Source organism: Plectropomus leopardus, chromosome 18 (genome assembly GCF_008729295.1).
Source record: "Plectropomus leopardus isolate mb chromosome 18, YSFRI_Pleo_2.0, whole genome shotgun sequence".
Lineage (NCBI taxonomy): Eukaryota > Metazoa > Chordata > Actinopteri > Perciformes > Serranidae > Plectropomus > Plectropomus leopardus.
Window position 1 is genome coordinate 514986 of NC_056480.1, and position 23132 is coordinate 538117.

General features: G+C 34.9%; 2 protein-coding genes across 2 annotated transcripts; both read right to left on the reverse strand.

Moving 5' to 3' along the window:
- Nucleotides 1-4286: 4286 nt before the first annotated feature.
- Nucleotides 4287-13357, reverse strand: LOC121958108 (ATPase family AAA domain-containing protein 2-like). The gene is made up of 10 exons (XM_042506981.1): nt 13034-13357; nt 11359-11447; nt 10447-10475; nt 9913-10009; nt 8464-8536; nt 6398-6476; nt 6157-6282; nt 5515-5581; nt 4581-4664; nt 4287-4443 (listed from the first exon to the last, which is right to left on the reverse strand). Exons 1-10 carry the CDS (start codon nt 13193-13195, stop codon nt 4287-4289), a joined length of 963 nt encoding a protein of 320 aa, XP_042362915.1. The 5' UTR covers nt 13196-13357.
- A 1489-nt stretch (nt 13358-14846) lies between these two features.
- Nucleotides 14847-19867, reverse strand: LOC121957719 (H-2 class I histocompatibility antigen, Q10 alpha chain-like). Its single transcript, XM_042506464.1, has 5 exons — nt 19714-19867; nt 18385-18657; nt 17290-17580; nt 16543-16827; nt 14847-15499 (listed from the first exon to the last, which is right to left on the reverse strand). The coding sequence occupies exons 1-5, from the start codon at nt 19766-19768 to the stop codon at nt 15321-15323; spliced, it is 1083 nt and encodes a 360-aa protein (XP_042362398.1). The 5' UTR covers nt 19769-19867; the 3' UTR covers nt 14847-15320.
- Nucleotides 19868-23132: the final 3265 nt, after the last annotated feature.

Genomic DNA, 23132 nt, shown 5'->3' on the forward strand with positions numbered 1-23132 from the left:
AAAAAAAATTATGTGGGATATTTATTATTTTTTTATAATTATAGGGGCTGGATTAAATTTTTATATTGTTTTAAGGTGGGGATATTTTATCTAAGCAAAAAATATTTAAAATTTTTTTTTTATAAAAAAAAAAATTTTTTTTTTTTTTTTTTTTGTTAAAATTATTTTTTAAAAAATAGAAAGAGAAAGAATTATATATTTTATTTTTTTTATTAATTTTTTTTTTTTTTAATTTTTTTTTATATTATTTACTAAAATAAAGTTTTTTTTTTTTTTAAAATAATCAACCCTTTAATAGAAAAAAAAAAATGAATATTAAATTTTAATTTTATATTTTTTAGTTTTGAAGGATTTTTGGTTTTTTTTTTTCAAGGTTGTAAATTATTTATTTAGAATTATTTTATTGTAAAATTATTTTAAAATAAAAAAAAGTAAAAAAAATAAATGATATTTTATTTGTAAATTAATCTTTTCTAAGAATTAGGGGGGCCCCCTATTTCAAAACACGGTTTAGTATTTTATAAAAAAGAAAATTTTTTTGAGGAAATGAAATTTTGATTAAAAAAATTTATTATAATATTATGAGCGGGCGGATTTTTATAGTTTTATTTTATTAAAATTTTTGTTGTGCCAAACCAGAATTATTGGGGTTTAATCACGTCATTTTACATTAGTCAACCAACACCAAATCGGTCTTTTTTTTTTTTTAATTTTTGCTTTCCTACTTTTTAAAAAAGATGTCATTTTGGTTTGTAAAAATAAAAAAAAATTTTTCTGTTGAAAATAAAAAAAATTGACGGTTGTGGGGGGTGGGGGTTGGGTTTTTTTTTAGTTTTGTGGTAATTTTTATTTTTAATTTTTTGGGAATAGGATATGTAAAATTTTAGAGGGTATTTGTTTTTTGTTTTGCGGGTGTTTTTTTTTTTTTTGGATTTTTTTTTCTTTTTTAATTTTTTTTTTTGGTACTTAAAAAAGTGGGGGTTTTTTTTTAAGTTTAGTTTCATAAATTTTCCTGGGGTGAGGGGGTGAAGGTTATTTTGTTTTTGGTTGGTTAGTACACTAGTCTTATAATTATTTTTTAAAGAGGGCATTATTGACGATGTTTATTTTTTTTTTCTTTTTTTTTTTTGAAGCCGATTTTTCAGAAGAGGTGTTAACCGAATTTACATTCCACATGGAGTCATTTTTTATATTTGTCTGCCCAAGCACGCTGTGATGGGATTTATTTTCTTGTTTTTCTTCCGACTTTTTCGAATATTATCATTCACAGAAACAAAGTTTAAACAAGATGAAATGTGTTAAAAAAGGGGTTATTTTATAATTTTTTTTTTTTTTTCAATGGCAGAAAAGGCATCTATTAATTAAGGGTCGTTGGGGGGGAGAAAGGATGGGTTTATAGAAAAGGGAATTTTATTATTTAAAAAAAATTCCGGATAGTAAAAATTCCATTTTTTTTTATTAAAAAAAAATTAAACGCGCCAAAAAAAAAAAAGGGCGTTGGGATTGGGACAACCCAAAGGGGGGGGTGGGGTTGTTTTTCGGGGGGCGGGTGGGGTAAGGTGCGGAGGGTTTTTTTTTTTTTAATTTTTTTTTTTTTATTTTTTTTATTAATTAGGGGGCCCCCCCACCCCCCCCCAATATGAAATTTTCTTTGTTGTTTGTATTTGGGGGGCAAAATTTAAAATAAAGATGGGTTTAATTGGGCGGGAATTTTAATACGGGGCGGGCGGGGTGGGGAGATGGGGGGGGGGGGTGGGAGTGTTGGTGTGGGGGTTGGGCCAAATGGAGTAAAAAAAAAAAACGGTTTGGTCAGGGCCCCAAAAAGAATTAATAAATTATCAAATCAAAATTTTTTGTATATTTTTTTTTATCTTTTTGGGTAAGGGGTGGTTGGTGTGTTGGTTTTTAATAATGTGTGTTAGGGTTGGTGCTTTTATTGGGTTGTTTTGAGTTTTTTTTTTTATTTTTTTAAAGTTTTGATTTGGGTGGTAATTTTTATGTTTAAGCTAATTTTGAAGAATTATTTAATAATATAATTATATTGTTGTTATCAATTTTCATTTTTTTTAAAAATTGCTCATAAATTTTTTTCCTTTTTGGGGGGCCTGATTTAATATTTTCGACGTTTGAGGGTTTAATTTTATTCTAATAGTTTGGTTAGAATGGAAGGGTGTAATTTAAGTTTTTGGGATATAGTATTTATATGTATAGCGGATTTTGGATTTTTATTATAATTTATTAATTTAAGTAAATTATGCTTTGTATTATAAATTTCTAATTAAATTAATCCCAATTTAAAACAAAATAGTTTTACAATTAAATTAAAAAAAAATCTTTTTGTGTGTCTTTTTTTTTTGTTATTACTTAATTTAGCTTTTTTTTTAAAGGCTGTTTATTTTAATAATTAGAATTTTTCTTAAATTTTTGTTTTTTATTTTTTATTATTTCACGTTTTTTAATTTTTTTTGATTTAATTTTTTGTTTTTTTTTTATTTTTTTTTTTTTTTTTTTTTTTTAAATTTTATTTTTTTTTTTTTTTTTTTTTTTTTTTTTATTTTTTTTTTAATTTTTATTTTTTTTTTTTTTTTTTTTGTTTTTTTTTTTTTTGTCTGTTGCAAACTTAATAAAAATTTTGACAAAAACGAATTTTTATTTTAAGCTGTAAAAATTTTTGGTTTTTTTAATTTATTTATATTTTAAAAAAAAATTTTTTTTCTTTTTTTTAGATTTATACGTTTTTAAAACAAATTTTAAAATTCCATTGTGCAAACAGAAAAATTAAATTTATTTTTTTAGCGTTTATTAAAATTCTACAATTTTTTTTGTTTTTTTTTAATTTTTTTTTTCTTTTTTTTAATTTAATTTATTTTGCACTATTTTTTTTTTTTTTTGCTTTTTTTTCCCATTTTTGAAGGGTAGAAAAAATGTTAAAAAAAATTCATTTTTTATTCATAATTATTTTGCTATTTAAAAATTAATTTTATATTTTTATTGCACATGTTTTAACAGGGTTTTAATCCAAATGCTCTACATTTATACTTAATCAAAAAAATTCGTATTAAAACTTTTAAAAGAAAACTAAACATTAAAAAAAATTTTTTAACTAATTGTTAAAAACTAGGGCATCGTTGAAAAATGTAATTTATATTCACACATAATGCATAAATGTAGCATATTTGAGTACCACAAAAATTTGACTTTTTTTTTTGCTTTTTTTTTAATTGTACTTTTTTAATAAAAAAAAAAATTTTGTTTAATTTTGCACTTGAACTAGAAAAATATAAAAAAGGTTTTAGGTTTTCATTTTATGATGTAAAAACTGGACTCAAAATCGAAAATTTCTAATCCTAAAACCTCAAACTGAGAAATGGTTGCAAACAGGATGATTCCTCAAGTCATTTTCCGAAAAACAAATCAGTATCGGTGTTTCTTCTGTAACTTGACTAAACTAAAAATTCTTTTTTATTCTTAATTTTTTAAATTTACTTATTTTTCAAGACGCCAAACATGTACAACACTATATGAATACATTATTAAAAGCGCCGCAAGTTTTTCTGAATAAAAATATATTTAAGGCATGAGGTTTTTTTTCCCGGACCTGCAGTTGAAATATTTTTTTTTTAAAAAAAGAAAAAATGCCAAAGTTAAAAAAATTAGTTGGCGTATAAAGTTATATTTGGTTCAAAAATTTCTTAAAAGTTAATATTAGTTATTTTTATTTTCTTCTAAATCACGTCTCAAAGCCTGTTTTATTTTTTATAGACGTGCTTTTTTATCCCTTTATTATTTCGTCTTTTTATTTCTTTTACCTTATTTGTGTTTTTATTTATCTGTTTTATTTCCTTTTACTCGTGGTTCATTGCGTTGATGGTTTCTGTTTTGGTCTGTTTCTCTGTATTATTTTACGCTGACATCTTGCGTCCTGCGTCTTGCGTTATCTGCTCGTGTTCAACAGAAGCGTTTGGCTTTCCGTCGTCGTTTCGCCGTCTGTGTTTCTCATTTCTGCTTTGCTCTGTTTGTCAAAACACTTAGCAAAGGCTGTTTAAAGTGATATTTAAATAAAGTTATTATTACTATTAAACCGTTTTGATGCCACACGGAGAGCAGAGGCTGCTGGAGGCCGACACACTGCGCACGAACTGTTGTGACTGTCAATAAAAATTAAATAATTCAATACGGTCGCTCGCTCAGGTGGGAAAATGTTCTATATCATAGAAAATGTAATGGTCTATACATACCAAACTTTAGAACAATATAAAATAAATATTATATATGTTAAACGGCTCCTACACTGAAGGTCTGATTGTCTGAACACACAGCACGTCTAAACTCACCGACTGGTCGATGGCCATCGGATCGATGTCTGCCAGACCTGCTCCCGCGCTCAGCTTGTCCCTGCGGGTCCCCAGAAGACGCTCTGTGAGCAGTCCCAGCGGCCGACAGCTGGCAGGAAACACAACAGTCAACGGATTCAGAGAAGTCTGACCTTTCCCGAGCAGCTGCCGTGTTTTTACAGTTTGAAACGAGCAAAGAAAAAACAGCGACAGCTCGACGAACGGAGCTTCAGCATCATCACTGACCTCCCAGACGCTTTTTCAGAGCCGTTCGCCTCGTCGTCAGAGTCGTCCTCGTCGGACTGATCGGACATCACACTCTTCGTGGGCCTACAGGACGAAAAGAAAAGACACGAGGAGACAGTCGTAAAGGAACGCAGTGCTCTCTTTGACAGGCTGAATCCTGCCCGAGCAACGAATATTTCGGTCAACATCTACATGTGAGACAACGGATCAAATTCAGCCCGTAACCCTTTAACACCTGGATCAACACAATTTTATTTGTGAAACCTCTGAAAATTGGTTTGATTTCTTTCAAAAACACAGAAAAAACAGAGCAGAAAACTGAAAATATTAGTAAAAGGTGACAAGGAAAATTTGGAGAAAGTCCAGAAACCTATATTTCTTTTTTTTTTACTTTCCCTTTTGGGCATATTTTCAGACAATTTTCTCGTAAATTTTGACTAATTTCTTGCTATTTTGGGGCCATTTCGTGCAAAGTTTCTCATCGCCTTCTTTCCATGTTATTGAAAGAAACTTGCTCTGGTATCAAAGGGTTAATTTAATACCCTGGTGCATAAAATAAATCTATTAAGAGAAAAAAAACTATTAGAGGCAGGCATTGCAAAAATAATGAAACATAAATATAAAATAGGAAAGAAATCCAATAAAAATAAGAAAATCTACTATAAAATATATCTGAATAAATCACATATATAAACCTGATCAACCTGGAACATGTTTTAGGTTTGAGAAAAAATAAATAAAAGGGGTCAAATACGACTGAGAAACAACATCCTTTTAAAGTTTCCTCTCTGCTGAGCTGGTTATGAAGCAGTTTAATGCTAAATGCAATCATTTCTGATAAATTCTTGGTAATTTGGCAATTTCTGGCAAACATGCACGTATTTCTCCGTCGAAAGAACAGAATTTGGGTCGTACGCTCTGTCAGCGGCCTGACCTGAACGCTGGTCTGCGGGTCGTGTTTGGTCCGGAGGCGCTGATCCTGAACGATCCTCTCGTGAACTCTGAACAACAAAACAGAGAAAACCTCAGAAGTTTAGAGGTGCAAACACCCGGACGTTAAATTTAACATATCAGAAATATTATATTCTATTTGGGCTTCATTGGGATAAAATCTCATAATAAACTTTGAGCATATTGTAATATTGTAATTGTAAAGCTGATTTAGACTTTTTAATGCCACTCAGAATCGAGATTAAGGCTTATTCTCCAATAACAAAACTTAACAGTGGGCAATTGTATTTTGCCCAAATGATTATTGTTACATAAAACATGACTTTTAAAAAGAAAAACTTAGATTATTTACAATAAATGTTGAAAAAACAACAACAGCACTAACATATTATATTATAAGAAACCCAGTTTGCCAACAGAAGCAGAAAATATTTGAAATTTCTGGCCTGTTTTCTATTTAAATTCCCATTTTTAAGACTTTTGAAAGATTAATTTAAGTCAGTTTGATACCAATCAAGGCCTTACTTTTAGATTGGTAAATTCAATGCCTTTTAAGTCTTTTTAAGGATCTGCAGGGGCCCTGAACTGTGCTGTTGGTTTTATTTCGGCGGCGCTGCACACTGACCGCTGCTCGGTCCCTGGTAGAGCGACGAGGCGCGGCTCATTTTGGCGTCACAGCTCTGGGTGGCGCTGCAGTTGCTGTCCTCATCAGCAGCCGCTTCCTGTCTGCTGTCCTCGTCACCGAGTCCACCTGGAAACAAACGTTTATTTCATGAAAAATCAAAAAACAAAACATTAAAAAAGCACATGGCATCCACGTGACTCTTCCTCTGTTATTTGAAACTCTCCTGAATGTTTGCACCAACCGTTTTCACCCTCGCTGTCGCTGAGCTCTCTCTGCGGAGGCACTGGAGTCCTCCTCCTCTGGGCTTTGGAGTAAATCTTCTGCAATTTCATCAAACACAAAAAAACTGTATGAAAAAGCAAAACAATAAAACCTCCTCCAATCAGAGACGCCAGGGTCAGTCAGCGGTGCATTAGTGGCCAGAGTTACAAGGAGATTTGACAAATGATTGGTGAATGATTATATTTTGTGTTTTTTCCTCTGACAGGCTCTAGAATAAATGTTCATATTCTGTACATTTCAAGTGTTTTTCTTTGTTTAGAGTTAAAAAGGCCCGTTTCCCTGCAGGCAGGACAGAAAGAAAACACCTGCAGGGTTAAACACCAGCAGACAGGGTCCATACGCACAGTACAAATGAATTTCAATGACTTTCAAGCACTTTTTCAAGCACCTTTTTCTCTATTTTCATTCACGGTGCAACAGGGAAACGGGGGACTGGACACAATGAACTGATAACTCGTTACAAAAAATAATCCACGTTATGAAGAAAGGAAAATCATCTTTAACCCTTTCAACCCTGGAGCATCATCAACTTTCTTTAAAAAAATACTTTTTTTAAAAGCTAGGGAAAATGTCAAAAAAAAAAAACCAGTACAAACAAAAATCAAAAATAACCTAAAAAAAAATATAACTTTCTTTTTTTTTTCTTGTAACATAATCTAACATTAAATTTATAATTAAGAGAATTGTAAATTTAGTTTTCTGGACATTTTCATTTCTTTGTTGACTTTTACTTTTTTTTGCAGTTTGCACGATATTTGTAGACAAGTTGCTCATTATGTTTTTCCTGTATTTTGAAAAAAAAAATCAGAACAATTTTCTGATGTTTCAGAGATGAAAATGCTTGTGAAAGGCATCTAAATGCAGCACAAGAAAACAGATGATGATCCAGGTGTTAAAGGGTTAACTCTGAACTTTTAAGAAACTCCTCAGCATGGTAGCAGATGTTTTGTTTTTGTCTCTTCGCATGAAAGGATGTGACGTTTTGTAGGAGTTTCCAAAAATACCTCCATATCTGAGCCTCGCCGGTCTTATCTCAGCCCGTTAGCTTCCAGCGTGATGAAACTGAGACCTTTGATCTCAAACGTCCTCTCAGTCAGATCACATTTATTCACAAAAACCTGAACGATAAAGTCACCGCCATAAAAGTTCGCATTCTGACCGGAGAGAAAAACAGTTTGAAAACAACAGATTTAAACTTTCTGAAATGAGACACAAAAACAAGAGCCGGCGCTTCTCGGAAATTTCAGAGGCCTTCCAATGTGGCGTCAGCTGATAGAGATAAGCCTGCGTCGCCCAAGAGGCAGGGCGCAGCTGGGTGCAACTCCCTCAGCACGGCCTGATAAGGGAGGCAGCACCCACTCACAGACGCAGCGCGTGAACTCGGTGTTAAAGCTGCCTCCAAATGTAAACACGAAGTCAGACACAGCAGCAGCTCTGCCCCGAAATGAGCTGCATTCAGACGCAGACGAGTGTTTAACAACGTCTGTGTGGTTTCATTGAGCGGACAGTCGGCGTGCGTTAACTCTGATCTGCAACAGTTAAATTCAAATTCCTCTGTCAACTCAGCTTGTTTTGTAAAATGATATAAAAATGTCACTGCTCGTCTCACACCAGAACTGTCCAAACACACGGTTACGTCTGATTCTTTGAGTTTTGCTTAAAGATCCTGGAAACGTCTTCACTGGAAAGCTACACAAAACAACGCAAATATGCCCAAAACAGAACAAATAACACTGAAAATAAACTCCCTTTCACAGCCAATCTCAGTTCCTATCAAATTTTAACGGATAAAACAAAGTTCCTAAGAAAATTAAAGTCTGTGGATTATTCAGGAGACGGCCTCTTTAACAAGCGCTCTCTGTGATCTAACTGCAACGACTGTTAGATAAAAAAGTGCAAATGCAAAACCTGCAGTCAGTCAAACCAGCTTCAGATGAATCTGGAGACACAAATTCGACCGCAGAGTGTCTCCGGATGATTCGCAGGAGCAGCATAAATCAGAAAGGCAAATGTAACATAACTCACTCCTTCTTTGTTGTGACTGAGCCGCCTTTTGTTCTTCATGTTGTCCATCTTCTTCAGGACCGACCTGGCCGTGCTGCGGAGAGAGGTGAAGAATTAAATATTTGTTATTCAGGTTAAATATACTTTGTTATCATATCCATGCTGATATTTATGTGCCCTAATTTGTGGGAGACGGTGATGAAGACGACAACTAAATGCAACGGACCAAACTAATCCCAAAAGACTGGCAGCAGAATCAGTGCAAACGTAAAGTGCCTCGGCTCAGACGGCTGCAGAACGCTATTCTGCCAAAACATCCAAAACAGATGAGCCAGCAAACAGGATTCAAACTGATCATTCGTCCCTGCTCATCTGCTGTCAGCAGGTTACATTTTGGGAAAGATGAGCTTCATAATTAAAAGAAACGATCGCTGACTGGTGGAGGAGGACACGGCGAGTGTGAGCAGCAGTCTCAAATGTCAAAAGATCCGAAAGTATATTTAAAAATCTAATGATAAAAAAGGAATCAGCTTATTGTAACGTGCACAAACTTATGACCAAAATAATCACAAAATACGGAGACTACTCACTCTCTGTCTTATGAACTCGACGCAGGTGAAGAGCAGATACTCATGTACATTATGAGTATTACCACAATCATGAAACTAATAAATAATATCAGAAACATTAACAAAAAACCCATTAAAGTACCAATATTTAGTACAAACCATCCCAAATCTTACTGATGCTGCAAAATTCTCTTCTTTCTAACTGAATTCACTAAACTGTCCACTCTGACCAGCTGTGTGACAATAACTAATATTAACCAATATTTTCACCATAAACAAAACATCAGAAAAAAGCCCGTCACAATGTCATTAAGTTGACGGTGACGTCATCCAATCGACAAAACCTAAAAATACTCAGTTTACTATCCAATAACATCCTCACAAATGAGACGCTGGAACAAAGAAAGGCTTAACCCTTTAGCACCGGGATCGACGTCAGTTTACTCGTGCTGCGTTCAGACGCCTCTCCCCAGCGTTTAAGCCTCTGAAACACGAGAAAATTTAGTTTGATATCTTTCAGAATCACAGAAACAAACATTACGAGCAACTTGGCTCCTGCAAGCTGCAAAAAAATGGCAAAAAGTAACAAGGAAATCATTAGATATTATCAAAATTCAAAAAAAATTATGCAACCCCCCAAAAATTAGACATACATGTTTCTTAGCATTTTTCTTATTATTTTTTTTTCCTGTTTTGTGCTTATTTAATTGAAATCTTCTTGTAATACATAGATTTTTACCTATTTCTAGCTAATTTTTGGGTCATATCTTGGGTCATATATCAGTTGCTTGTAGCCCTCCTCCCAAATCCAGCCACTTTGCAGGTTTTGAAGGGTTAATCAGTTCTGAAATTGTTTAAAATTATTTTTCTTGTGAGTTTTTTTTGGGTGTTGGTGTCTCACTTGGTGCTGATGCCGTCGAACATGTTGGAGGCCTGATACTTCCTGGTCTGTTTGATCGGCCTGGTGCTCCTCCTCACCCCGCTGCTCCATCTGCTGCCTGAGTGTACGCGCACGCACGCGCACACACACACACACACACACACACACACACACACACACACACGCACACACACACGCACGCACACGCGCACACACACACAAACACACACACACAGACTTGTGCATGTGCACTGATAGACTAAAAGAGCAGGTCTAGTCTTGCTCTGTGTAAAAAGTTGCATGAAAACCCTGTTTATGAAGTTTATCCTGGTTATGATAATATTCGGGTTTCGGTGTTTCCACGAGCACAAAGAAATCAGGTTATTCACATTCTGCGTTTACATCCCATTTTCTTCAGCTAACATATTCAGGTTTCTCATAAACAGAATATGCCGTTTAAATGCTCAAACACATGAATGGATTACTCTAAAAGCCTGATCATAACCGGTTATTCATAAACGCTGTGAACGCCGCTGATGATGGCGCTGTCCTTACCTGCAGTCGTCTGAAGCCTTTGAGATTTCCTGTAAACACAACAGGAGGCAGAGTGTGAGACATGACAGCACATTAAGGGTGGAAAGTTTTACCTTTTTTTATTTCTTTTTATCTCTTTTACCTATTTTTATTTATTTGATTTCCTTTTATTTGCTTCTGTCTCTCTGTATTATTTTATACTGACATTCGTCCTCTGGTTTTTATTTTATTCTAACTCTTCCAGAGTTTGGTCTCGCTGGTAAACTACCCTATAAACTCTGTTTTTAAAGGTGCTTATAAATATATATAAATAAAATCTTTGTGTGAATAAATCTATTTCTCAGAAAAAGTCAGATATCAGAGTTCTGAATGATAAATTACACTAAGTCGTCTGCAGGGTGTCTACAGGTATCAGACACTTTCATTTCTAACCAAATTTAACTCAGATTTTTGGACATATCATATTTTTCTTATTCAAGCATTACAGGTAAACAGTACGGCATGATGTCCCGTGCAGAGGAAGGTTTCATGCGGTGATGTGGTTGTTAGAGTTAGGTTCACTGACATTTTGTAAACATAAAGTAAAAAGACAGCATCACGCTTAAAATGTGTAACATCAGAAATGTGGCTTCTCAGGCAGAAGAGCTTGAATCTTTTTTTTTTTTAAATTAAAAAAGGATGGAAAACAAAAATTGATAAAATGTTTGTGGAAATCTAGACCCCAAAAATGATCTAAGACTAATGAATTACTTTTTAGACATATGATATTTCTAAAATTTAATTCAAAACATTTTAAGACTGCAGACGACCTGTGAGAAGACACTACGCGTCTTTTACAAAGATGGATTTTCAAACTTTCAACGGACTAAAATCTGATTATTTCATTCTTGAAAATAATTATCAAACAACGTTCAGCGGTGATGGTGGTCCGACCTGATGATGGTCCGCGCCCGTCTGATGGGCTGGTGTTCATCCTCTGCGGTTTCTGAACTAACGTGACTCTGGTCATCTTCGTTTGATCCCTGAAAAACATTTCAAACATTTCAGAAGTTTAGTCATCGGAAACTCAAAAGGACTCCGTGTCTCATTCGCTCTGTCAAAGCACATCGACACAGACAACAATGCACACTTTATTTTCCTAAAGGCGCGCAGAGACGAGCTGAAACAGTCGGTGCAAAAACTCTTAAAGTGACCTCTATCAGTCTCTCTTGTGTTGGTCTTTGACTTTTGGTGGATATTTTGCACATTCCTGCACAAAATATACAGCTATGTCATTGTTTTGTTTTGTTTACAATTTATTTATTTATTTATTTTTCATATTTCATTGTGCATTTTCTGCTTCATATTTATGTTTTCTTGACTTTTGCAGTCATTCTTTATTATTTATCTTTTTTTCATTTGTATATTCTGATTCACAAAACCTTTTGTCGGTGAAACCCTTCTTCGTAGTAAACCCACTTCTGAATCTTTAGCATCATTATAATTTTAAAAAGTTAATTACATCATTTATTGTCATTACTGTTATCATTGTTGTCGTTAATATTATTATTATTATTATTGGTGGTAGTAGATCTTGGATTTATACAGCACCTGTCAGGGTACCCAAAACAGCTTCACAGAGTAAGAAAACAGAAATAAAAAAAAATTAAAAAATGATTAAAATAAAAAATGAACAACAACAACAACAATAATAATAATGATAATAATAATAATAATGTAAAACAATGGTGAAAAATGTCGATGATTGTTTTCCAAAACCAAAGATGACGTTCTTAAATCTTTCGTTTTGTCTACAATCCAAAAACATTAAGTTTAATGTCATAGAGCAGTAAAGGAATCAGAAAATATTCACATTTCAGAAGCTGGAATCAGAGAATTTTGACTTTCTTTTTTCTTAAGAAAGTTAATCCAATTTATCTTTTATCAAATTAGTTTGAGATTAATTTAAAGGTTGAAAAAATTAAAATGAATGTTGACAGGTAATGAAACTAATATTGGGTGTGTGTGGCTATTATTTTAATGAATACAGATTGTTTAAATATAAGTTTTGAATATTTTGGTTTAGTTTATTTCTGTCATTTCACAACCTATAAAATTCAAATCAACTAAGGAAAAAACAACAACAATAATAATAATAATAAATAATTATTTTCTAAGAAATGACAAAGTTTTGCAGCCTGAAGAGATGCAGACAGAAGCCTTGGCTTATTGCACCCTTCAGACATTAATAATAGTACTGTTTTATCTATCTTTACACAATGAAAATGGTACAAACCATCAAAAATATCTGTATATTATATGTACAAAAGTAATATCCAAACCAATATTCATGCACACACATTGGCGTTCAAAGCTTGGTTTTATATTTACTTAAAAATAAAAATAAAATTAAAAAAAAAAGAAAAGAAAAACAAATAAACTTCTTTGACTATTTCACATCTTTTTTCCCCCTTTAATTAATACTAATCCCCCTAAGTTTCTGCATGACTTTCACAGTGATGCCAAAAACTTAAATTTAAATAATAATTTCTTTTAAGCTTTAAAAAATTGCGTTTTTAAAAGTCAAATGACGCCGTGAAGCGTCAGAGCTCCAAACAGAGACACTCACGTCGGAAAGTCCTGAGTCCTCCGGCCGGGTCACCGTGCGCCTCCTCCGGGTCCCTGGTGGATTCTTCTGCGGGAAACGGGAGCTCCTGGCCGGCGTCCCCCGCCGCCGCGGCCCGCGGCTCTGCTCCGCGTCCCCTCTGCCTCTGCCGCGGGCCGTCACCATGGTAACGCCGCTCAGACACACGAGCTAACGGGCTAACTGTTAGCTAGCTAACCGGCAGAATAAAAACGTCTGAAAGTCCAGAAGACGGAGAGAAACACGGTCACGTTTCTGACGGCTGTTTGGCTCCGCTGAACCGGCTGCTGCTCCGCGTGTTGAGGCGGAGCTGAGACACAAACACACCCCAAACACACGCTTGATAAACGGTCACAGACGGAGCACCGACAGGCTGCCGCGTCGATTCAAACCGGCCGTTTGCCGCCGCCTAGTGACGTCATGCCGTAATGTGCGTGTGTAAACAAAGAAGAGAAAATTACTGTGAAAAAAAACAAAATAAATAATGCACATATCGAATTAATAATAAAATCAATATGAAAAGTCTTTAAACATATACAGCGCTGTACATTAGAAATAAATATTTGTCAACACTTGAAATCCAAAAAAACGTTTTTTTTCATTTGTTGCCTTACTAAATTAGCACTTTTTACAAACTTTGCATAAAGATTTTATTTATTTCATTTTTATTCATCTTCATGTACAGTCTATCGTTATTCCTGGTAATCAGAAGAAAACAACTGAAAGTATATTAAAGTATTTATTCAAAATTAAATATTTTTTTTTACTTTATTTTTTTTATATTTTCATTGTCTGTCATTTTATATCTATCAGTGTTATTACTGCTGTTAACATATCTTTAAGCGGCATAAAAAATGAAATGCTAAATGATCTTTCTGCTGAAACGTCTGCTCTCAAAATTCTCCAGATTTTTTATGCCATAATTTTGTAAAATTCCCCATCCAACAGAAAGTCAGGTGTAATGTTGACCGTAGTCATCAGGGTGCAGGAGTCTCTCACTCTAACTTAACTGCTGTCACGTTTCAATTTAATTACACATCACTCAACTTTTAAAAATGATATGCTTTATTAAAACAACTATATACAGTTAAGCCCATGACATTCTGACCAAATCAAACAGAAACGAGATTAATACTCAGATATGAGACTGAAAATGTTACGGTAATAACTTTGTTGATATGGCACTTTTCCAATAAGAAGAAAAAAGCTCAAAAATGCAACAGGATAAATAGTTTCCATCATTTCAGAAAAAGGAAACATTAAAAAAGCATTTTGGGAATTTAGATTTAAAAGAGGTCTCGTTTGAGTTACAGTCTTTGTTTGCTTCGCCAGCTAATGCCATAAAGTTTGTTCAAATAGTCCAGCTGTGAGGAGATAAAAACATTTTTCTAAATCTTCAGGGGAAAGAACTGACTTGACCTTATTTAAATGTCTCAGTTGGACAAAGCAGGACTGCAGCACTTTAGTCACCTGCACATCAGACGACGGCGCTGAGTCAAAATAACACCCAGACTACAGGCCTCTTTTTACCGTTAAGAGTTAAGGTACCCAGACTAGAGAAGAGATAGTGGCCCATTTGAAACCTGAGTAAACTGGCTGGATTTCTTCCAAAAACACAGTAAAAAAACATGAAATCAAATTGAATTAAGATCAAAAGAAAAAGTTGAAAAGGTAACAAGTAAGATGAACATTAATACACAGGTGAAATAGGTAATAATAATAAATAGAATCCATTTTCTGGACATTTTCCCTATTTGTTTTTAAATTATCTCTTATCTCTTTTTTAAAAACTAATTTTCAGCTCGTGAGAGGCGTCTGAAAGCAGCACATGAAAGCTGCTGTCGCTGCAGGTTTCAAAGGGTTAATCAGTCTCTCCAGGATTTCGAAGGCTGTTTTTTGGAGTTTGTTGCGTCCTGAGATACCCGATTTCACAGCAGCTTTTCTAAAAAAACTGTGATGCATGTTGCAATGTCAACAGGCGGGTGTCAACGTGCACTACGGTCTCCACGCGCTCCTGCTGTCACGCTAACACAGCACGCCACCTCATCTGCCGTTCTCTTATTTTACCGCAGAATCGCCACAGAAGCGCCTCACCAAAAAGGCTCGACACTGTTGTTATTTATACTAATAACCATTTTGTTGTACTGATTTCTTTGATTTTTCACAGAGTTTGAGACCCCTTTGTGTTAAAGTTTTGCCTCGCCTTTTTCTTGGTTAATAAATAACTTTAATTTAACCGAAAACACCTGGTTTTGATGTTGTTTTCCTCTCCCTAATGAGCTGGGTTGTAATATGCGTATACCTTGTATATATTGCTAACCACCCAACCAATTATTGATCTTCTCTTAACGAACACTAGCAGAAGTCCCAAAATCACGACCACCACGTTCACTGGGATCAACTTAACTGCATCATCCACGGTCATTCCTGCAGCGCCGGGAAGCTTGTTATCTAAAACACACAAAAAACACTCAGTTCATCTGTTTTCTTTTTGTTAGTTTCTACTATGGTGCTGATATCATTTATCAAAAAACTTAAAGTCAAAATACTTGTATTTTTTATTTTTAACAAAATGACATGAAATCAGTGGCAGATGCTTGTGAGGTGGAAAACATCTGACCCTTAAAAAAAAAAAATTAAATTAAATAAATATAGAAAACAACAGAAGCAAAGAGATGGAAATGATGTCAATGTGAGACAACGAAACACTCAGCAAAACACGGGGCCTCAAACACAAACACATGTTCCCTTAGTTTTGTTTATATCCATGATTTGTTCTTATTTTTTTAATAAGATTATTTTTTAATTTTTTGTTAATATTCACTGACTTCTGAAATTCACTTGTGTTTTCTTATTTTTGCTCTGGTGGTCACTGACAAAAAGTAAAAAATAAAAATAAATCTTGTTTTCACAGTCCACAAATTGTTTATTCAGTGTGATGAAAAATAAGTTTTATTTTCGAGAAACACAAAAAATTCATGAAAATCTTATTACCAAATTTAAATTATTATATGTTTTAGATTAATTGTAATAATTGGATTATTATAGACTAAAGAAATACTGTTTTAAGTGATTACTGTAATTTCAGTTTCTGTGCATCCTCGTGAGTAAATTTACTTATGTGCTGTATTTAAGTACCAGTTTGAGGTACTTTCACTTTGCTCGAGTATTTTAATCTCATGCTGCTTTTTACTGCTAATCCACCACCACAGATGGAGTACTGTGCTTTTTATTTTTCAATCTGCATCTGAGCTGATTCGGATGGTTAAGAACATTTCCTGCATCTCGATTAGATTTCTCAGATATTTTCTCTTAACAGAAAATTAAGAGAAAATATAAGAGACATTTAGGAGACAACATTCGTGTTGCGAGTGTGTGAAACTTAAACTTAACAGCGTTTTACTGCTTAAACATTATCCAAATAAAACTTCTCAAATTTCTCAAAAACTTCAAAAAAAAAAAAGACATATTACAAGAATAAAAAAGTTTCTTACCCCAAACTCTCAATACATGAACTCCAGATGCATCGTGAACGACCTCACAGGTGAACGTAGATACGTCGCTCCTTAAAATCTCCACGCTGTCTCTTCTCTGGAAGGTGTCGTCTTCGTTCGGTCGGACGCCCGAGGACATCACGCCGTCGTCTTCAGTCAGGATACGGCCGTTCCTTTTGATCCGCAGGACGACGTCTTTTGGGTAGAAGCCTGTGGCCAGACACGTCAACATGACGTTTGTCTTCACGTTGGTGGTTTTTGTGAACACGAACACTTTCGGAGGAGCTGGAGAGAGAAACCGTAAAGTGAGTTCATACAAGCACGACCGAGTCAAGTGAAACTGCTCGGGACAAAAAGCAGAGTACGTCGTTAAACGGTCCGCACGGAGTGCAAACCCAGGCCCTGTTTCCGAAATTTCAAACATCATTATCACATGAAACCACAAAAACTGATTTCAGGGAAATGAAATCGTCAGCTTTATCGATCTGTACATTCAAAAACAGCGTAGTTATAATCATTTTTAAAAAAGCAACATCTAAAGGCTGGTACTCACTAGAGGATAATCGGGACGATTTTGGGTCCAATACGCCCCTGACGACAATCAGGGGACGTTTTCGATTCAGGGCTGGTCGGAACCGATTATCTGCCCGTATAATCATTATGTATGAGGGGTTATCTAAATTTCGGACCGTGTCGGAGCCTCTCCAATCTCGAATCGTAAATATCAATGATCTGGTTCATACATACGTGCCGTTTTTAGCCGCCTTTGCCCGTATACTGTTAACACGCTCAGCCAATCGATGCACTCCACTTCCAGGTAGCCTTTGATGTATTCTTTCAGGACCGTAATATCGTCCCACTTCCTCTTGGTCGGGAATGCCGCTTCAGTTGGGGCGACCCAGACTGAGTCGGGGCCGTCGAAGGACAGGAAGTCGTTTCCGTCGTAGCTGTACGTGAAAATGCCGCGGTGGAACTTCATCTTGTCGTCAGACTTCTTGTCGCCTTCGCAGCCGACCATCCACTGAAGAACGTGGACGTCTGGGACCAGAGACAGAACCAGAACAGTGACATGAAGGATGAGAATCAGGGATGGCGTTTTTCTGTTGGCCCACGCGGACGTTAGCTTCACCCTGGTTCACTAGTCAAAAATCACGTGTGATTTTTTTCACCTGGATTTCGGATTACTGCAGAAAATAAACTGCGTCAAACAAATGTTTATGATACTTAAACAGCTTGTTCAGGAAGATTATCTTCACAAATGAACACTTTCAGGATTTTTTTGAAGCCTTCATATAATTGCCAGAAATAAAAAGCTAAGTGGGTGAAACATTTTAATGTTATAATTTACTGGTGTATGAAAAACGTGTCACATTATGAACTGTGGATAAACATTTTATAGTTTACTAATGTATGAAATGTATGAAAAACAGTGGCTAAAAATGAATGTATGAAAAACCTGTCGCAGTATGAACATTGTTTAAACACTCTATAGTTATGTTTACTAATGTATGAAAAACATGTTACGGTATGATCAGTGGTTAAACATTTTAAAGTTATAGTTAACTAATGTATGAAAAACAGCCGAGTGCAGAGTTTTGAGTCTCTACTGACCAACAACCAAAGGACTGCAGCGTTTCCAGCTTCAGTAGTACCAGATCTGTGTGCTCGGTACCCCGAGCAGAGACATAACGAAAAATGTGGGACGTCTCTGAAGGTACTAAAAGTACAATCTGTATTACTCTCTTATTCACCATGGAAACTCCACAGAACGCGTACCGAACTGAACTGAACCGACCTGCTGTTGGAAATGCACCAACAGATATCACGTTTCCTGGGTCTTACCTGAGTCGTTGTGTCTCATGCGCTTCATCAGGATGTCGATGCTGACTTTGAACCACTGCTGCTTGCTCTGGCGGGACTGTGTGCCTTTGTCCCAGTAATCTGGAGGCAGGCGCTCTTTCATCCAGTCCTGTTTGGGAACCTTCTTCTGGGTCTCACTGTCAAAGTAGTCGATCATCTTGTTGTCCAGCAGTCCCATGGCTGTGAACTCGTGGATACCCGGGAGTCCGGCAGGTTTGGAGAGAGCCGTGTAGATGTAGGTGAGGGAATGCCTCTCTGAGAGTCACACAGGTGAGAAGACAGATAACATCAGACAAAGACATTATAACGAGTAACACACGAAAAGGCTCCGTCGAGCTCGTTAACTACGAGGGAAAAAAAGGTGAGGCGAGTGTGTTTATAGTGCACCCTTCAGACAAAAGGTAATCAAAAGTACTTTACGGAGGCACAGAAATCCAAGAAATACAATTACATTAAGAAAACATTAAAATTGCAGTAAAACGCATAAAAACAATCATAGTGCAAAAGCAAGAAAAAAGATATACAAAACAAAAAATAAAATATATTTTAAAAAAGAATAAAAAATAAAACGGTTTCAGCAGACCTCAGGTGCAAAATCAATATTTCAGAAAAAGAGGGACAATTAAAAAGTGAATTAAAAAATCTGAAAATAAATCTATTTACAATAGATAAAGAAGAAATAAAAAATATAAATAAAAGGTGACATTCTAGTTATGTTTTAAAAATATCATAAATTTCAACCCTTTGGCAGAGGCCTAAAAAAAGAGGATTGTTGTATTTTCCTTAGTTGTATGCAAAATGTACTCTATTTTAAGCCTTAATTTTATCAATGATGTCATGGGTTTTATTATATTTATTTCATTTTCCATCTTATGTTATGCATTTTGCACATTTTAATTTTTAACCTCATTTTATCTTACTTTTGCTGGTACTTTCAAGTGGGTTTTATCCATGTGAATACACATTCTATACTTTCTATTGTGATCTTATTTGATTTTTACATGCAGGTTTTATTACGTCTATGTCTTTTGATGTGAAGCATTTGGTGCATGTGGGCATTTCTTTCTTGTAAAAGCACGCTGGGCTGCATTTCCCACTCTGCCCTCTGTGCTCCTTTATTATTATTACTTCTTCTTTTTCATTCTGCAGTATTTGTTGTGTGTGAAGCACATTGAGCCTGCATTGTATATACATAAAAAATAAGTTTATTATTATTAAACTGTAAACCGGCGGAAGGCAGAAGGAGATTTCACGGACAGAGAACCGCGTTTAACGTGTTTTTCTGACGCCTGGTCTCTTACTTTCACTTACCGCTTTTCACCAAAACTCCCGACACGAGCAGAAATAAAACCGCCACCGGACACATTTCATCCACAGAGGACAAACCCGTCAGTTTCAGTCTGAAGTTTCAGCTTTCGTCTCCGTCGGACTCTTCCTGCTCCCCATTTCCGACCGGAAGAGCCGCGCGCAGCAACGAGGACACACACGGCAGCAGGTGACTGATGCTGCGTTCAGGTCAAACTCGTACACTCGTGAACTCGTGTTTCCGACATGGGAAGTCCTGGACACCACGTCCTGAACCCCAGAAAACCTGCTTTTAGGGACTGTTTGTTATTTTCAGAAAGGAGGACAGATGTCAGATAAGTTTAGAGCACTTAGGAGAGACTTAGCGGAGGGACTGTTAAAGTGTAAATGGCTGTATTTTGTGTTTCATTTACTGCCAATTTATTTGGACCTTTTTTTCCTTTAAAATTGCTGTCTTTTGGTTTTGGTCTGTTTTTTTAAAATGGCGATTCTATTTTAAATTAAGGCTATTTAAAAAAAACAAACAAAAAAAAAAAAACGGAATTTAATTTTTCTTGATTTAACAAAAAGTCCTCCAAACCTGCAGCACTGCAGAGGGAAATAAAACTTTAAATGGCTGCATTTTGTAATTAATTTACTGCCACTTTTTAAAGACCATGGCATGGTAAGGGCTGGTTGGTTTTATTATTTATTTTTATTTTCAAAATGTCTGCCTTTTTTCCTTTAAAAAATGGATATTTTCTTTAAACAATTTTGGTGACTGTTTTTTCTTTAAAACATTTTTTGGCGATTTTGGAGGCATGTTGTGTAAAATTCATCAGAAATCAAGATTTCCAACGGTCTTTGAACGCAACATAAGAGAAACATTTCATTCAGACCATCAAAAAATAGAAAATTTTAGCGGATTTAGTAATTTGGGGGCCTCCTCTCACTCTAACTGGGAATGTTGGTAGATTATTAGCAGCTTTAGAAATAGTTTCCATATTTACGTTACTTTGTTTCTGAGGTAATAATGAAAATACTGCAGAACTTAAAGTCCTGCAGTCAGATGAGGATTTATCAGCACAATGTATTTAAACAGACTTACAGTCAGGTCGAGATGGAGCTTTTACTTCTCATATAATGCTGGACAGTTTAATAAATAATAACTTGTCATATATCGTCATATGCTGTGAGTTAAATTTGAATTAGCAACACAACCAGTAACATTTATCTGACACATAAATACAGTGGTTCTGTATTTTCCTCTTAAGTATAAGTTTACAGAGGCAGTTTTTAAAAAAAAAAAAATATATATATATATTTTTAAGGATCTTCAGGGGCCTTTTGTATGTTTATTTCGATGCTTAGTGAATTGGAATAACAGCATAATTATTTTTGCATCTGAACATGAGAACTACCTGTTACTATGATTATTATCTCATTTGCATCATACCGCTGTTATCCAAACTCCAAATCTAATATAATCTATATCTATAAACATAAATCTTTCTTTTGTGAACATCCAGTTCAAAGATGATTTTTTGATTGTTTTTCTTGGATTTTAAGAAACAGAAATATCAGTTATTGTTGTGCCTCTGGTGTCTCCACTTTTAGGAGCCTCAGTTCTTCTACTTTGTTATCTTGCATTTTCTTCATTTACAAAACTTTAATATTTTCTGATAATTCAACATTTTCATTTTACAAGCACTTTATAAAGCTTTATTTATTTGATGATTTCACAGGTAATTCATGTGCAAATGTGTTCAAAGCTCAAACATGAAAACACTCACACTTTAAAAAGAGATACACTCAAAAAATCAGAAAAAATCAGCTTCTAAAGAGTCAACACACAGAAAGGTGACGTGCGTTTGGCTTTCACTGTCGCGGTGAACAAATCCATATTTTTAATACAAACACATAATGAGGATATTTTAGGATAACCTGAGATTTCCTAGAATGACAAACTGATCTTTTTCTTTAAATAAGTATTTCATTTTTAATTGTTTTACCCCCTAAAGTATTTAAACATTAGGAGTGGATTTTAATTCTTCTATATGTATTACCTATGTAAGCAACAATGAACCCAAAAAGCTAAAAAAGAAAAAAGGCATTTGCTTTGCACAGACAATATTTGACAAATAATGTTTGTAAATCTGATTAAAACAGACAAAACAAGCACTTTACATACCATTAAACTGCAAAAATAATCTGCTCAAAGGGAAATTTCTGTCTTCTGCAAACTAATAATTTCACCTAACTGAAAGGCATTTAATGTCCTAACGACGAATCCAGTACAAGAGCGACTGATTTATTTCACAAAGACGGGAGCGGATTTCATCACATCACGTCACGTTTGTGATAAACTTGCACATTCAAAACTTTAAAAATATATTTTACAACTTAAGTCTATAATAACAGCAGAACGTGTATTTACAGCAGTGAGTTTTAGATGAAGTATAATACCACGTTTTCAAATATAAAAATGATAAAGTGACATTTTAAAGGCTTTTGCCAAAGGGGGGCTGGTATACTTCGACACTGACCAGATTAACTCATGTTTTTGGGACTCGTGGGAATCATTTTTGAGCTTCAGACTGCAGCGGCAAAATACTTGTCCTTTAAATTTTCACCTTTTGAATGATAAAGGTGCAGGCGGGACAAGATGAGCATTTTGCTTCCTCTTGCTGCTTTTCGAACACATTTAGTTTCCCTGATGGAGACTCTTTTTTATTATTGTCATCTTTATTTGTTTGAAATGAAATAAACTCAGCTCCCACACTGCAGGGCTCCAGTTATCACTTAGTTACTGCACCAAGTTTGGATGGGACGAGCGTGCTTTCTTCTGCTTCAGAAAGCCTTTTAAATGATACCAATGTATTTACAAACTGCAGCCCCTTCACTTCAAATCACATTATTAGTATTTCTTCAGTTTTCTCTGAGCAACAGTAAGTGCAGGTCGAGTTTGACAAAAATAAACTGATCTCTGATTATCTGCAGACTCAGTTCACGAAAACTTCACCGTCACGGGCCAAATGTCGACCAGGGCAGAAGTTAAACTTCCCCTCTCACGACTGTTTGCAGTGATTTTTTTTCCATTTCTTCTTTTAAGGCACTTTTTTGACGTATTTTTTTATTCAGTTAATTTAAATCCTTCTGTTAAGGGTATAGATAGCTATATAGATATGGAGATATTTTAGACAGACAGACAGATAGACACCCTGGTTTTTAACAACACAGTATCAATAACCTCACCACCAGAGAGCGAGACTCAAGCACAATTTTGTTAGAAATTAGGCACAAACATCTCCACCGCTCGCGCTTTTACCCCTTTGAAACCTGAGCAAATTAGGACAACAAACAAAATGAAACAAGAAAATTACTTATAAAGTACTGAAAAATTAGTTCCTTTATGAATGTAATATATAATATATATATATATAATA

Coding starts and splice junctions, on each gene's coding strand:
- LOC121957719 (XM_042506464.1), bottom strand. CDS start 19,768: ATGTGTCCGGTGGCGGTTTTATTTCTGCTCGTGTCGGGAGTTTTGGTG. Junction 18,658..19,713: donor GGGAGTTTTGGTGAAAAGCG/GTAAGTGAAAGT, acceptor TGTGACTCTCAG/AGAGGCATTCCCTCACCTAC. Junction 17,581..18,384: donor CATGAGACACAACGACTCAG/GTAAGACCCAGG, acceptor CTCTGGTCCCAG/ACGTCCACGTTCTTCAGTGG.
- LOC121958108 (XM_042506981.1), bottom strand. CDS start 13,195: ATGGTGACGGCCCGCGGCAGAGGCAGAGGGGACGCGGAGCAGAGCCGC. Junction 10,010..10,446: donor AAGGCTTCAGACGACTGCAG/GTAAGGACAGCG, acceptor GCGTACACTCAG/GCAGCAGATGGAGCAGCGGG. Junction 6,283..6,397: donor CGACAGCGAGGGTGAAAACG/GTTGGTGCAAAC, acceptor GTTTGTTTCCAG/GTGGACTCGGTGACGAGGAC.